Raw genomic sequence first — 15,200 nt, 5'->3', positions numbered from 1 at the left:
TGGAATGAGTATAAATGCATCAAAATCAAAAGTTTTAAGAGTAAATAAATAACCGTTAAGAAGTAAACTACAATTAAATCAACATATACTAGATCAGGTAATGAGTTTTAACTACCTAGGAGCAAAGATAACAAGTGATGGATGTTTAAAGGAAGAAGTGAGGGATCAAGTTAATAAGGCAACAGCTGTTTCAGGATATCTTAATTGTTACATCTGGAAAAATAAATATTTAAGAAGAGAAACGAAAACCAGAATATATAAAACAGTGGTGAGGCCAATCATGACTTATGCTGTGGAAACTAGATCAGACACAACAAAAACAAAACAAATGATGAATCTAACAGAAATGAAAGTTTTAAGAAACGTTTTAACAGGTAAAACCAAATTGGATAGAATACGAAATACAGAAATCAGAGATATCTGCAATATTCAGCCATTGAGGAGTGGACTGCTAGAAGAAGGGATGAATGCAATAACTATGTTGAACGGATGTAATTGAATCGACTAGTAAGAAGAGTAAGAGATGGAGTGCTAAGAGGAAGAAGAAGCCCTGGAAGACCTAGAAATAGATGGACCGATTCCCTACCTGGTGGAATAGGCTGATAAGCCTAGAAGAAGAAGGAGAAGGAGAAGGAGAAGAAGGAGAAGGGAATTTATTTTACTGGCAGAGCAGTTGCAAGGTTAAGAAGTATCGAAAATAAATAAATGAAAACATAATGAGGATAATACATACTTACAATAAATACATTGATCAATCAATGTCATTGAATCGACTAGTAAGAAGAGTAAGAGATGGAGTGCTAAGAGGAAGAAGAAGCCCTGAATTGAATTGAAACGTGAATTGGAATAAACTGATGGGAATCCTAAAGAAAATTGGCGTGGATTGGAAAGAGAGAAGACTTTTCAATAACCTACAAATGAAACAATGAGTCAAAAGAGAAGAAATTTAATGTCTGAAGCAAGTGAAATAGGGAGAGGAGTACAATAAGGATGCCCTTTATCATCTACCCTGTTCAACATCTACGTTGAAGATTTAGTGAGAAACTGTTTTCAGAACATGGGAGAAATAATAGTAGGAGGAAGAAGAATAAAGTGCTTAAGATTTGCTGATATGGCGTTGTTAGAAGATACTAAGGGATTTCCTACTGGAGCTAAATGACAGCTGTGAGCAGTATGGAATGAAGACAAATGCCAACAAGACGAAAACCATGGTCATAGGAAGAAAAGTAAAGAAGGTAAACTTGCGAATTCCAAATGAGCGGACAGCCTCATATACTTGGGGTGTTCTAAAAGAAGTAACATCAGTTGCTGCCAAGAAGTCAAAAGGAGGATAAGAAGCTTTTAATAGAAAAAGGAACTTCTACGGACCTCTGGAGAAAGAACTAAGGGAGAGACTAGTCAAGTGCTTTGTGTGGAGTGTAGCAGTGTATGGGGCAGAATCATGGACATTACTATAAAGTGAAGAATCATTTGGAATTTGAATATGGAGAAGGATGAAGCGTGTGAAATGGACAGACAGAATAAGAAACGAAAGTGTGTTGCGAACAGTGGATGAAGAAAGAATGATGCTGAAACTGATCAAAAGGCGGAGAAGGAATTGTCTGGGTCACTGGCTGGGAAAGAAACTGCCTACTGAAGGATGCACTAGAAGGAATGGTGAACGGGAGAAGAGTTTGAGGCAGAAGAAGATATCAGATGATAGACGATACATTAAAATATATGAATTATATGCGGAGACAAAGACGAAGGCAGAAAATAGGAAAGACTGGAGAATGCTGTGTTTGCAGTGAAATACCAGACCTTGGGCAGAACACTATGAATGAATGAATGTTTAATTATCAAATACTGACCCATATAGAGTTCACTTAACACTTTCCCATTGTATCATTTAAACTCATCTTACTTCCACTATAATTTCGATTTATGTTAGGAACAACATAATAATTATGGTATTGAAAATGTATTGTTTATCGTTGCAATTTTACATTTAATCTTTTGGCTGTTATGTTAATTTCAATGCTAATAAGGAATGGGCTATTAAACTTTAAATAAGTTTATTGTAATAAATGTACACCTGCAAATGTAATTGCATCAGTATCTATTAATTTACTTACGTAATAGCGATATATCGTTAATCGTTACGATATACGGATATATTTTCTGCAATATATATCGCTTATCGAAATTGGATTTGCAATATATTGCAGTATCAGTATATCGGTATTTAAATTATTTCCTCATCTCTAAATCTGAATGATAGGAACATCATCGTTTACGTTTCCTCATATGTTCAGGAGTGAAATCAGTAATTAAGTTATTAAAATGTAAATATTATCCTATCCCAGATGAAATAAAAAACAATTAATTCTAAAGAATATAACCTCAATACTGAATGTTATATCACTAAATATATTATAGTTACTCATAAACCATTGTTTGTAATAGTCGGCCTCGTTAGCGTAGTTGGTATAGCGCTGGCTTTCTATGCACAAGGTTGCGGGTTCGATCCCGGCCCAGGTCAATGGCGAAAAGCTCATGTTAGTAGATTTACTGGCATGTAAAAGAACTCTTGCGGGACAAAATTCCGGCACCCGGCGACGCTGATATAACCTCTGCAGTTGCGAGCGTCGTTAAATAAACCATCATTTAGAATTTTTGTTGTAATATTTCTAATAATTGTGGTTTTCAGGTAGAATCTCAGTCGGTAGAGCATTCGTGCGCTAAGTGAAGAGTCCCGGGATCAATTCCCGCCCGGAACAATTTTTCCCTTGAAATTATTCAAGCTTGCTTCACAGGGAGCTTCTACCTGAAAGCCGCCAGACTTGCATGATATATTCGTTACTGGAGGTACGTTAACAGAAGGCCACAATTTAAGTCACACAGTATTTGTGTGCACTCAAAGTTGGGTTCTGGCGTCTTGTCAGCCCAGTGTGGATATAAAGGGAAGAATTGTGACGGTGTCGTATATAGTTTCTGGGGTAGCATTCGTGCGCTAAGCGAAGGGTCCCGGGATCGTTACCCGGCCCCAGAACAATTTTTCCCTTGAAAATATTCAAGCTTGCTTCACAGGGAGCTTCTACCTGAAAGCCAGATTTGCATGATGATGATGATGATGATGATTCATATTTGTATTCATATTCATATTCTTTATTGGCCCGAAGGTACAATAGTACAAGAGGCCTCGTCAATGTAATAATATAAAATAAAATGTGTCTTCCCGTAGAAATGAGAATTCTAGCGAAGAACTTTTTCATTAGCCCTAGGAAAAATTCTACTATCCTGACTGTGTACTCGGCTTATCGGCATCGATCGTGAAAGACTGGTTCACATTGCCTTCTTCAGCAGATTGATTTTTCGAAATGTTGATATTCCAGCCTTCGCTCCATCTGAAACATAAAAAGTATATGATTGCTAAGTTGATGAAGTTATTTTTCATTTCTGTTTTACATGATTAGAAAGCGAAATTATTGCGTTAATGGAAAAATCAGTGACTGAACTTCAACGACAATACAGGCCTACTTTTTGATACCAAGTATTTAGAGACTATTTTCTGAATTGTTATATTAAGGAGGCTCACTGCTGCGAGGATTCATTTTTATTAATTACCATCATTTATGGAACTATTTTACGTAGATCAGAAATTTTTTTCAGGCTAATAGAACATCCTTTCTTTCTATTTATTGGGTTATTTTACGACGTTGTATCAACATCTCAGGCCTGTGGAGTAACGGTCAGCGTGTCTGGCTGCGAAACCAGGTGGCCCGTGTTCGAATCCCGGTCGGGGAAAGTTACCTGGTTGAGATTTATTCCTGGGTTTTCCCTCAACCCAATACGAGCAAATGCTGCGTAACTTTCGGTGCTGGACCCCGGACTCATTTCACCGGCATTATCACCTTCATATCATTCAGACGCTAAATAACCTAGATGTTGATACAGCGTCGTAAAATAACCCAATCAAATAAAAAAATAAAAACATCTCAGGTTAGTTAGTTTCTGAATGAGATGAAGGTGATAATGCCGGTGAAATGAGTCCGGTGTCCAGCACCGATAGTTACCCAGGTTTTGCTCATTGGGTGGAAGGAAAGTTCCGGAAAAACCTCATCCAGGTAACTTGTCCCAACCGGTATTCGAACCCGGGCCACCTGGTTTCGCGATCAGACGCGCTAACCGTTACTCCACAGGTGCGGACAATAGAAACATCCTATGGGTGTCTTTTTATATACAGGGTTTTTCAGAATTCGACCGAAGAAATTTAAATGGTTGTAGAGAGGTCTTAGGTAAGTATTTTCAGAGAGGAAACTAGGAATCTACGGGTTCGTCCACACCTGTGGAGTAACGGTCAGCGCGTCTGGCTGCGAAACCAGGTGGCCCGGGTTCGAATCCCGGTCGGGGCAAGTTACCTGGTTGAGGTTTTTTCCGGGGTTTTCCCTCAACCCAATACGAGCAAATGCTGGGTAACTTTCGGTGCTGGTACCCGGACTCATTTCACCGGCATTATCACCTTCATATCATTCAAACGCTAAATAACCTAGATGTTGATACAGCGTCGTAAAATAACCCAATAAATAAAAAAAACAAATCTACGGGTTCTAACTTGTGCATAGAGAGACATGAAATGTTTTATGCGCCAGTACGCCACTGATTGAAGCTGCACGTAGCATAGCCATACATTTGGAAATGTGTTGGATGCAATATTGCTATGTGTCTGTGGGACAATCGGTAAACATTGTAGATGTTTTCTGTGAGAGAATGAGGTGGAAAGTTCGTTTTCCTTAAGCCTTAATTTTTCTGAACCGACGGTAGAAGTAAACAATATTCAGGAGTAATACAGTACAGTACGGTACGTACGTATACCTACTGTAAACCTGCAGTGACCTAACTCGAACGGCAGTGATGACATGCGAGAGAGATATTATGAAGTAAGGAGACGGGGGAGAGGTACATACGTGAAAACTGCAACCAGTGGTGGTTTGTGCACTAACATTGAGTTCTTCATCATAAAAACGTCAACTATTTTGAATTACATTCGCGAGTTTGCTGCATCAGTAATGTCACTACTGTCATCAAGAGCCAATAAAAATATATAGGCTACAAATTGTCTGGATTTTTTTTAAATGTTCCTCATGAACACAATCAGAAATCGTCTAAATTCTCTTTTGGATATTTAGTCGAGAAATGCACAGTTTTTCAAAATTAATTAATAACTTTCATTGGGCAAATTATTTTAGCCATCTTGATCATTAAGCTTTTATAAAACTCTCCTTCGTTCGAAGGTTTCAGAGAGCGAGCTATTTCGTTCGCCAATAGATAGCTGGCTTCTTTACATTTATTTATGTCACCTTCCTCTCCATTACGATGGTTTGAGATTGATTTCAGTTTCTGGAATTTGATACTTCGTTTCATTAGGCCTACTGCAGTAGCACGTAATATTCAAACAGTTTCTCTATATTATTATTATTATTATTATTATTATTATTATTATTATTATTAGTAGTAGTAGTAGTAGTAGTAGTAGTAGTAGTAGTAGTAGTATTATATCAATAACTAGTAAATAAGTCATTATGGTTTTCACAAGATTAAAAAATTGAGATAAGCCTATAGCGTAGTAATTATTTATCCTTCAATGGAAAATGTAGGCCCATATGATTCAGACACGTATTTAAGAATTATGGTAACACTCGCTGATAAATAATAATAATGGTAATAATTAGACATCGTGGAATTGCCACGAGAATCGCAAGGTTTACTGCGCACGCGGTATAGACTGTATGAGAAGGGGACGTGCAACGGATGGAGTATGCCGCTAATATAAACACAGAGCAGTATACTGCGATTACGATAAAACCTGTATCCTGCATTCAAGAAATATATTGAATGATCATTGAAGTAGGAAAAGTCTAAATATGTAAATACACAATTATTTTATAGTGAGATATATTAATTCTTAAAATTTAATGTAAGATACTCATATCATCCTTGAATATGTGGATTGTAGATAAGAGATACGTACATTTTGAGCGACTGCAAAGTGAAACTCCTCCGATGGTCACTTAAGATTTTTTTATCTTGGGAAAATGTACGTTCAACATAAAACGATGTAGGTGCATATATGAAGAACGGAAAGTCGCTACTTTTTAGTACACCAACTTTAGACGTCTTGTAGTGACCTGATAGTACATCATTTATAATACGAAGTTGTGAATAGGCAGAATGTTTAGCAATAATGATTCTCAAATTACACTCACCTTTTCTGAGATTAGTGAATTGTTATTTTGGATAACGGTTTGTGATACTTTATACACTATATTAAGGGCTTCTGAGAGTTGTAGTTTAGACGATTCTAAAAGGGCGATGCTTTTGTACACGATTTTAAAATTAGAATATCTTCCAATAGCTTTTCAGAAGGCATTGATTTTAGAGCTGCAACAGCGGAACTGTCTGTGCTATCCAATGCATCAATTACCTCCATTATTTTTTCGTAATATTCTGCATAATAATTAACAGCATCCAACCACGTTCCCCAACGGGACAGGACTGGCTGCGGGGGTAAGGGTATTCCAGGGGTAATTGTTTGTAACAGAAACACTCTCATTGTAGTATGATTGAATTCTTGTCTGCACTGAACAAATATTAAGCTTTGACTATTCCAACCACAGTAATGCAAGAAACAAGTGCTTACATAGGTGTATACATTAACTGTAGCTGCTGTATCTATTTGGACCGGTCACATCTCTTAACATGACCTGCTTATACTACGAGACCGAGAGGTCGCTCGCCACCTCTATACTACCGTACATCGGCAACCTGATTGCATGCTGCGTGTGGCAATTCAACGAAGCCTAATAATAATAATAATAATAATAATAATAATACCTGTTATGTCTATGTATTCAGCGTAATGCCCTGTAATGTCGCTTCTATATACTTCTACTAATTGACCCATTGAGCAAAGAAACATATTACATTTTCTCCGAAAGAACAACAAATAAATTCCTCTTCCCATTCTGTACGAAACCTTCTGTTCCTGCTCGTAGAGTCAGAGGGTTTGTAGAGCGACATGGTACCAACACTGTTTACCTTCAGTACATGAGCGAGACAGAGAGCAATGTACAGGAAACTCCCCTTACCAGTATGAATGTCTTCGATTTCACGATGTAATCACGATGCCGCTGCTGTAGACTAATAAATGAGAACAAATAATTCTTTCATTATTCACTATCAGTAGAAAAATAAGTAACGGGAATAGTTGAAAGTAACGACCTCTGCCTTAAGTAGGCCTACAGTATTTTTCTGGAAGAAGAAAAAAAGTACGGTACTTTTTCTTAAGTTTATTATTCTGGCTTAACCATTAGGAACTACGTACAACGAATTTCATACCATTTTTACGTGAATATGAGTATAAAATGCATGAAAATAATAATACAGAACATCAGCCTGGATAGCGTAGTCGGTATAGCGCTGCCTTCTGTGCTCGAGGTTGCCCAGGTCGATGGCATTTAAGTGTGTTTAAATTGCGACAGGCTCATATCAGTAGGTTTACTGGCATGTACGAGTAAAGAACTCCTGCAGAACAAAATTCCGGCACACCGGCGACGCTGATATAACCTCTGCAGTTGCGAGCGTCGTTAAATAAACATTAATTTAAATAATACAGAACACAAAAAGGCCATGGACTTGTCACTTATGCAACCAAGTACCAGACCGTTTCTAACAAATATCTGAGCTCCAGGGGTCCAATAAAACTGACTCGATTTCAAATGAACTGTAATAAGCTAGTGGCTAGTACTATGCAGTATACTGTTACCGAAAGCATAGCAAATAAATAGTAGGCTACAATACGTATTTCGGTGTCCCGCGCCGTGGCGTCACGGTCTAAGGCAGGGATGTCGAACAGCGCTCTCGAGCTGTGAAATGAAGAGCTTTCATTACTCCCTTACCGTGCAACGGTTGAACACAGATAGCAGGCAGACCGGGCTAATGATCGTAAACAAAAGCGAAACCAATGCGGCGGCTGGTACTTAGAAAACTTTTATACATCTTACTAATTTATTAGGAGCTCATTTTAGATTTGCACCTATGAACTCTGATGAACAGGTAATGTAAGTCTACATGAGGATGAATGTTGCTGCTGCTGATGATAATAATGACGATGATGATGATGATGATGATAATAATAATATTGCGTTTTATCTAGTGGGCCAATCCATGACGGAAATACTGTCAATCATAATAATAATAATAATGTTGTTAATACAATGTTTAAAATATCAACTTACTGTGTACTATGTGTTGTAGCAGTGCAACTTCAAGTTCAGAAACGTCAACTATTTTGATGTATAAAATTAATTGATTTTAGCGTGACTTGAAATTTGTTCATTGTTTTTGTTATAGATTAAAAAAATATCTTCTCCTCTACTTCGATTCTTTAGTGAAATGGCATCTACAAGATCTCCGTGAACGTTGAAATGTGAATCGACACTCCTTATGAATATAGCTAGCTGCGCCGTATCTTTGCAGTCGGTTCTTTCATCAAGAGCTAGTGCGTAACAAGTAAAATGTTTTCTTTTTGCTATCAGTTGCCCCTCCAAGTTATCTCCCATTTCTGATCTGCGATCTGCAATAATATTACGAGACAAACATAGATTTAAAACCATTAACGTGTTCCGGACATATCTCTTTTGCAACAGCTATGAGCCAGTCTTTCACAAATTCTCCATCAGTGAATAGCTTTGAAGCCGTTGCACTAATTTTACAAATTTTGTAGCTAGCACGAATCAAGGTTGTTCTAATAACACCCGATGATGATGGTGATGATGATGATGATGATGATGATGATGATGATGATGATGATGATGATGATGGAAGGTTTTCTGAATTCAATCTTGATTTTAATTTCTCTACAAGCTTTTCATGAGCGGAACCGGATAACTTTTCTGGTTCATAAACTTCAGCATGTGATGGATTAAAATGCCTTTTAACATTATGATGACTTAGTTGCCCAAGTTCCTTTCTACATATTAAGCAATGTGCCTTTCCGTCCTTTAAGTAAATATTTATCTATCCAGTCACTATTGAGTCGTCGTTCCATGTCCATACAGCCGCCAGAGTTTGATAAACACACTGCGTACAGAACACTACTACAGCGAGCTCAGGTTGACCTTACTGACTGTCGTTTCAGCTCTGCTACTATAGGCAACAGTATTAATCGTTTCACAGTTTGAGAGCGCTGGTCTAAGGCATCCCGCCTATGACTCGCGTTACGGAATGCGATCTGGTTCGAGTCCTCATAGGGGTAGAAATTTTCTCATAAAATTTCGGCTTCTGTATGTACCAGTGCCTACCCAGGATCGTGATGCACTTGGGTAGCTACGATAGGTATCGAAAATCCTGTTTCGCAAACCTGCTATAACGGCAGGGGGGATCATCGTGCTATCAACACGATACCTCCATTCTGGTTGGATGATCGTCCACCTCTGCTTCGGCATGTGGACGTGAGACCAGCAGCTGGCTGGTCGGTCTTGGCCCTGCAAAAGGCTGTAGCGCCATGGATTTACTTTACTTTACTTTTATGTATGTCGGTTGTTCAGAAAAGGAAAAATTCAGATATCTCATCAATAAAATAAGAGGTACTGGGATTATAAAAAAACTACCATAGTCACCCGAACATAGTTTCACCTGGTCTGAGGCACGACGCGTTGCCAGTTATAACCAGGCAGCGCATTTTCGTTCCCAAACAAGTTAGGAAAGTTATCGGTTAGTGTATCCAGGAGTTTTAGGGTTACGTCAGGACGCTACGAATGGTATAACCTAGTTCGGTAAATAATAATAATAATAATAATAATAATAATAATAATAATAATAATAATAACAATAATAATAATAATAATAATAACAATAATAATAATAATAATAATAATAATAATAATAATAATGGAGCATAACAACTGTAAGTGGAATTGCTACTAGATTAAAATTGTCTGTGAAGCTACGTTTTAACCATATAAACACATAGTGCTCTAGAAAATATTAGTGCTATTAATGGCAATATATAATTAGATCGATACACTTAATTAAACGAAGTAATAAAGAAAATACATTGCTGTCAGAAAGTGTGTACTTCACAAATTAAATTAAATTAAATTAAGCTCTAGCGACATCGGAATGAGACACACTTGTGTTCAGAGACGAGCCCACTTACAAAATGATTTAAAAAAAAATACAGATCAAAATGAAATACAATATAAGATTCGTCCGACACTATAGTCCCATCACTCTTATTTCCGACAGCCAATCACGTTGAAGGTCGGATACATTTAAACGTGTGCGTCTTGTCATTCGCTGCTCATCACGTTATTCACTTCCTAAGGCCGATAAATACTTAATATAATCGCCCGCGATTTTGGTTCTTTCGTTGTTATTCGCAGAAAGCACACAAGGACGTTATTTGCCGCTCAATTATTTGCTCAATTACAGTGCGTTTGATTATCATAGGAGCTACGACACGATAATGGTTAACGGTGGGACAAATAGATTCCTGGTCTGGTAACTCGGCAACGAAAGAACAAAAATGACGAACGATACTACCTACCTAGAATTTATAGAGCCTTCACTTCCTAAGGCGTAAGCAAAGAGGAGGAGTCGCACCGGAAATAACAGCGACGCGACTATAGATCTCAGATACCTATTCCCCGTGTTAATACGGCCAGTGCCACTGCTTAACACTGAAACTTGGTGTCTGAGATCTAGTGTCAGACACTTTACTCTCCCGTTAAGATCCAGCCTTAGATTTAATTTTTGTGTTGCAGTGCGGAACGGCCTTCGAGGACACCACATTGAACGCTGAACAAAGTATGCAGAACAAGGATATGTTTGAGACGACGTAACAGTAAGTGAATAATAATTGTGTGAACTTCAATTTGTGAATTTAAATTTACTATCCTGAGTGACATTTAAAATAGTACATTATGCAACGTGCCTATAATGGTAGTAATTAAGACGCGAGTATGTTTATGAAACGAGCGCAAGCGAGTTTCATAATTCTCATACGAGCGTCTTAATTACCATTATAGGCAAGTTTCATATGACTTTTTATGCTCGACCATATTTCTAATTTGAAATTATTCATAAGAATTCATGTTATTCTTATCTGACTGAGGAGCGGAACTGACCTTGTGCAATACCTCGTAAATTGTGAGATGTACGCGGAAGTATTGATTTTTTCCGAGAAACAGATGTCGACATTGACCTTGATATAATCTAGAGAGTAAAATAAACATAAATCTTGATATAACCTTGAAATTGAATTAGACATTGAAAAACGAGGTGACAAATTGAATTTAATTGAATATTATTTACAATTAACGCTAATTATTATAGTAACAGAACTGACTTTGTTTCAAATATAGGTGATTTATTGTGCAATTGGTGAAATGAATTTGCGGGAATGTGCTTTGTGAAAGGTTGGAAGATGACGGTGAATTGATGTTAATTTGTGTGTTTTTTTTTCGACTAATTTTAATGTTGTATTTGAGATTTCAATTTTATTTTAGATCTATTCTTCAACATAACCTTCTGCGACAGTATTGGATTTCCAGCCTCCGTGACGTTTCGCTAGTTGTCTTTCGATTGCATATCCGAGAATAATCTATATTTGCGTTTTCATATTGCTACAGTGGTATTTTCTGATTTGTGGAACACCTGAACTTTAATGAATAGGTGTACTTTAATGAGGTCCATTAAAGGGCTGCTACCAGGTGTATAATTACTACATTTTGGCATGGTCGAGCATAAAATGCAATATACATTATTTTTGGAAGCAGCGGAATACAAAAAGCACGATCATAACGACCATGGAATCACACTGAAGTTAATACGATATTGAAACACGGTTATTATTATTAATGCAGAACGATTTGGAACTCACCTGTAGGTCTACTGAAGATAAGTCTATCGAGCGCTATAAATGGGAACTCGATCACCAGCGACAATATGACAGACAGTATGATAATGAAGACCATCTCGCCAAAGAACCGTGTTACCTAGGGGGAGAAATCGAATGTTATACTGAAAGTTGTATTCGATAAATAAATATCAATTCAAACTCGGCGAAAAGATATGCCCACTGTTTTTTGAACAATTTCATTTAATCCTATCTACTGATTATATTTTGAAGATAAAATTTGTATTACTACGGTGGTAAAAGTTGTTCCGTACACTTCACTTCGCAGGACCTTATTAAAGAAAATATAGTACGATTGTACAGTATTCTCATTTTATGAGGAAATTAGATTACAGCTGAACGCCGGCGTACACATTTCTTCGTGCTTGCATCGGCGGGGAGCGTGTTCCCTTACAAAGTTTCTGGAAAATCAAGACATATAGTAATGACGGGGGGAAAATTGTTAGGTTTCACCCCCAGAGTATAATGGAGATAGGCCACAGCATCGTCTTACTCCGATATGAATTTGTTGCCAAACTGAAAGTCTATTGTTGGTTCTAACTTCAGTATTTATACTAATTGCCTACATTTTTCCCCCGAATTATGGCATATATTAATATATAGATTTGTCTATGAATTTAAGTTTGAAATGTAATTTGTAAGAATTGAAATAATGTGGGCCTCAGCCATTTGCTTATGGATGCATGTGTTGTTTTCCGAAATGATGGAAACATTCTAAGTGTAATCATTTTATCCAGGTTCTTTATTATGCTATAGACCAGGCGTGCACAAGGTTTGCGCTCTCCGAGCCGGCTCACGGCTCATGAGCGGAATGCAGATATTAGCTGCGCTCTGTATAAGGGTGGCTGGAATAAGGGATGATCTCGTACAAAATATACACAAAAGGAAGTTACTATTACGAGTGTTTATGAAATGAATTCCCGTTCAGTCTTTGCAAAACTATCTTGGACTATTATTAATTAATAAAAAAATATTAATTTTACAGAAATAATAGAAATTCTATAGCTACTTAAGTGTACAATATAATTTTGTTATATTTTTTTATCAATACATCAAAACGAGGTTTTATGCTGTTGGCAGCTGAAAGGAACAGTAGCCTACTGATCGTAATGAAACATCAGTTACAGATGTTCGATGTCTGCCTTTATTAAAGTTGATTATAGAGAGCAGTTGCTCACAAATATAAATGTTGAGCCAAATATAGCAATCATTTTCACAACCAGCCTGTGTAGTCGTGGATATTATTACTAATGTTTAGTCTTGTAAAACTCAACCAGGCTAGTAGTATTTTTCAATCTATCTCTAGCCCTTAGGTCACATTGAAGGTCAATATGTTTGAGCTGTAAATCGTTAAATGTTATCTTCCGTCTTTTAGATTCCTCCATACTGTACTATAGCAGTAGGTAAGCAACGTGAAACAGTTACTGAGAATAGGCCTACACATTGCACTCCACTAGATGACTGATTGGTCGTTTACCTCTCCTCTACCTAAGGCAAGTCTATGTCATTCTGACGTATCTTCCTTTCCGTTTCGGCGAGCGGTAAAGACGGCTCTCCCCTTCCGAACGAGCGCGTGAGCTCGTTGAGCACTGTTTGTGCAGGTATGCTATAGACATTTTTGCCTTTAATGTGATGAGCAGGCGCCGCATCGTTCATTTAACTTTTTTCTTCTTATATGCTTAATATTTTTAAACAAAATTACGTTCTTATGAAAGTTTAAATAAATAACTGAAGGAGTAGGAAAACGCAGTCTTTTAATTTAACGAACGTCCTTGTGAGCGTTTGGGTAGACGAACATTATTGATTAATAAAGGTTTAATGGAATTTATACCTAAAAATACAAAAGGTAACAAAATTAGAGCTAATCTGACTTCATAAGAAATTGTTTGAGCAACAGCGCGCAACCCACCCAATAATGCATAATTAGAATTATATGATCAACAAAAAATGTAGTTGAAAATTACTTGTAACGCTTACCATATCCTTGTCATTAAAGTACAGCGGCGTCCTTAGCGTCATGTGGCGGGCCAGACTGAAAATGTAGTGCACGAGATAGATGGAGTATGACAGACGACTGAACGGATGGAACCCTTTCCAAGACAGCAAGGAATTAATCGGGCCTAAAGTTCACAGTATCATTATAACAAGGCAAGTGTCAGGCTGTATTTCAGACAGATAATATGAAACAAAAACCACATATTTGTCAAATAACTTTATTCATTATCATTAAGTTTCGGATAAAGTAGCTGTATCACGATAGACTGTATAGCTGTATAGGATAGAGCCTTGACTTGCTTCAGTAAACTCTACTGTCTTCCACTAGTTACGGGGTTAGGTACAGCTTACAGCAAGAGATTTTTTTGCAAATATTTAACATTTTTTCTTCCATTACTGTATCTTGTACAATAATGAAAGTTAGTACATGTAAAACACTATTCTTCTGCAATATGAAAAAAAAAATATATTTTTTACGATTAAAAATGATCTATTTATTTATTTATTTATTTCAAAATTTATGATGGTGGTAGTTCACTGTGCAGTGATGAAGCGTTTCCCTCATAACTCAAAAACTGTTAAGTTCTTTATGTCATCTCACTTTTATTTTATTACTGAAACACATATTTACAATATCATATTCTTTAAACTATATTCGTTAAGAAATAATATTTTTTTTCTATTTTGTGTTAGAAGAAAATACTAATATTTGACCATTTTTGTTAATGAATTAATTTTTTATCAGACAATCTATGACAAGTAGAGCAGTGATCTTGCATCATATGTAGATATGACATACATAAATATACACAAAAAATGTCATCACAGAATGCTTTATAGTTCTTTAGTTATGTGGGAAACTCTTCATCACTGCTCATTCAATTTAATTTGGAATATATATATATATATATATATATATATATATATATATATATATATATTATAAAGCAGAAGGACAGTGTTTTACACATACTAATTTTCATTATTGTATAAGATACAGTAATGGAGGAAAAAAAGGTTGAATATTTCCAAAATTTTACTGCTGTAAGCTTTACCTAACCTCTTAAAACTCTACCTGCTGGGAAGAGAGCTCCCCAACCCCATGCTAAAACATCAGTGAACTGGCTGGGAGACACGGACTAGTTAATGTTTGTAAACAAATCGCACGGAACAAAGATGCCTATCCTGATACAGCTATTTTATCAGAAGCTTAATTATCACTTTCATAATCTTAAACAATAAACAC

At 36.7% G+C, this 15,200-nt stretch overlaps 2 protein-coding genes across 2 annotated transcripts in view; both read right to left on the bottom strand.

Annotated features, from left to right (window-relative positions):
- Positions 1 to 3,069: 3,069 nt before the first annotated feature.
- Positions 3,070 to 15,200, bottom strand: part of LOC138709354 (nose resistant to fluoxetine protein 6-like) — a 151,647-nt gene continuing 139,516 nt past the window's right edge. The window contains exon 13 of the mRNA XM_069840067.1: positions 3,070 to 3,386. Coding sequence (XP_069696168.1) covers positions 3,325 to 3,386 — 62 coding nt within the window. The 3' untranslated portion in view covers positions 3,070 to 3,324. The remainder of the gene's footprint in view (positions 3,387 to 15,200) is intronic.
- Positions 7,873 to 15,200, bottom strand: part of LOC138708670 (nose resistant to fluoxetine protein 6-like) — a 48,057-nt gene continuing 40,729 nt past the window's right edge. Inside the window, exons 11-13 of the mRNA XM_069838757.1 lie at positions 13,937 to 14,079; positions 11,924 to 12,038; positions 7,873 to 7,904 (exon numbers count right to left, since the gene is read on the bottom strand). Coding sequence (XP_069694858.1) covers positions 7,873 to 7,904; positions 11,924 to 12,038; positions 13,937 to 14,079 — 290 coding nt within the window. The remainder of the gene's footprint in view (positions 7,905 to 11,923; positions 12,039 to 13,936; positions 14,080 to 15,200) is intronic.

The sequence above is a fragment of the Periplaneta americana genome, chromosome 11, assembly GCF_040183065.1.
Source record: "Periplaneta americana isolate PAMFEO1 chromosome 11, P.americana_PAMFEO1_priV1, whole genome shotgun sequence".
In the NCBI taxonomy this organism is placed as follows: Eukaryota; Metazoa; Arthropoda; class Insecta; order Blattodea; family Blattidae; genus Periplaneta; species Periplaneta americana.
Note: the sequence above shows the minus strand (reverse complement) of the source record. Positions and strands in the feature narration are given on the sequence as shown.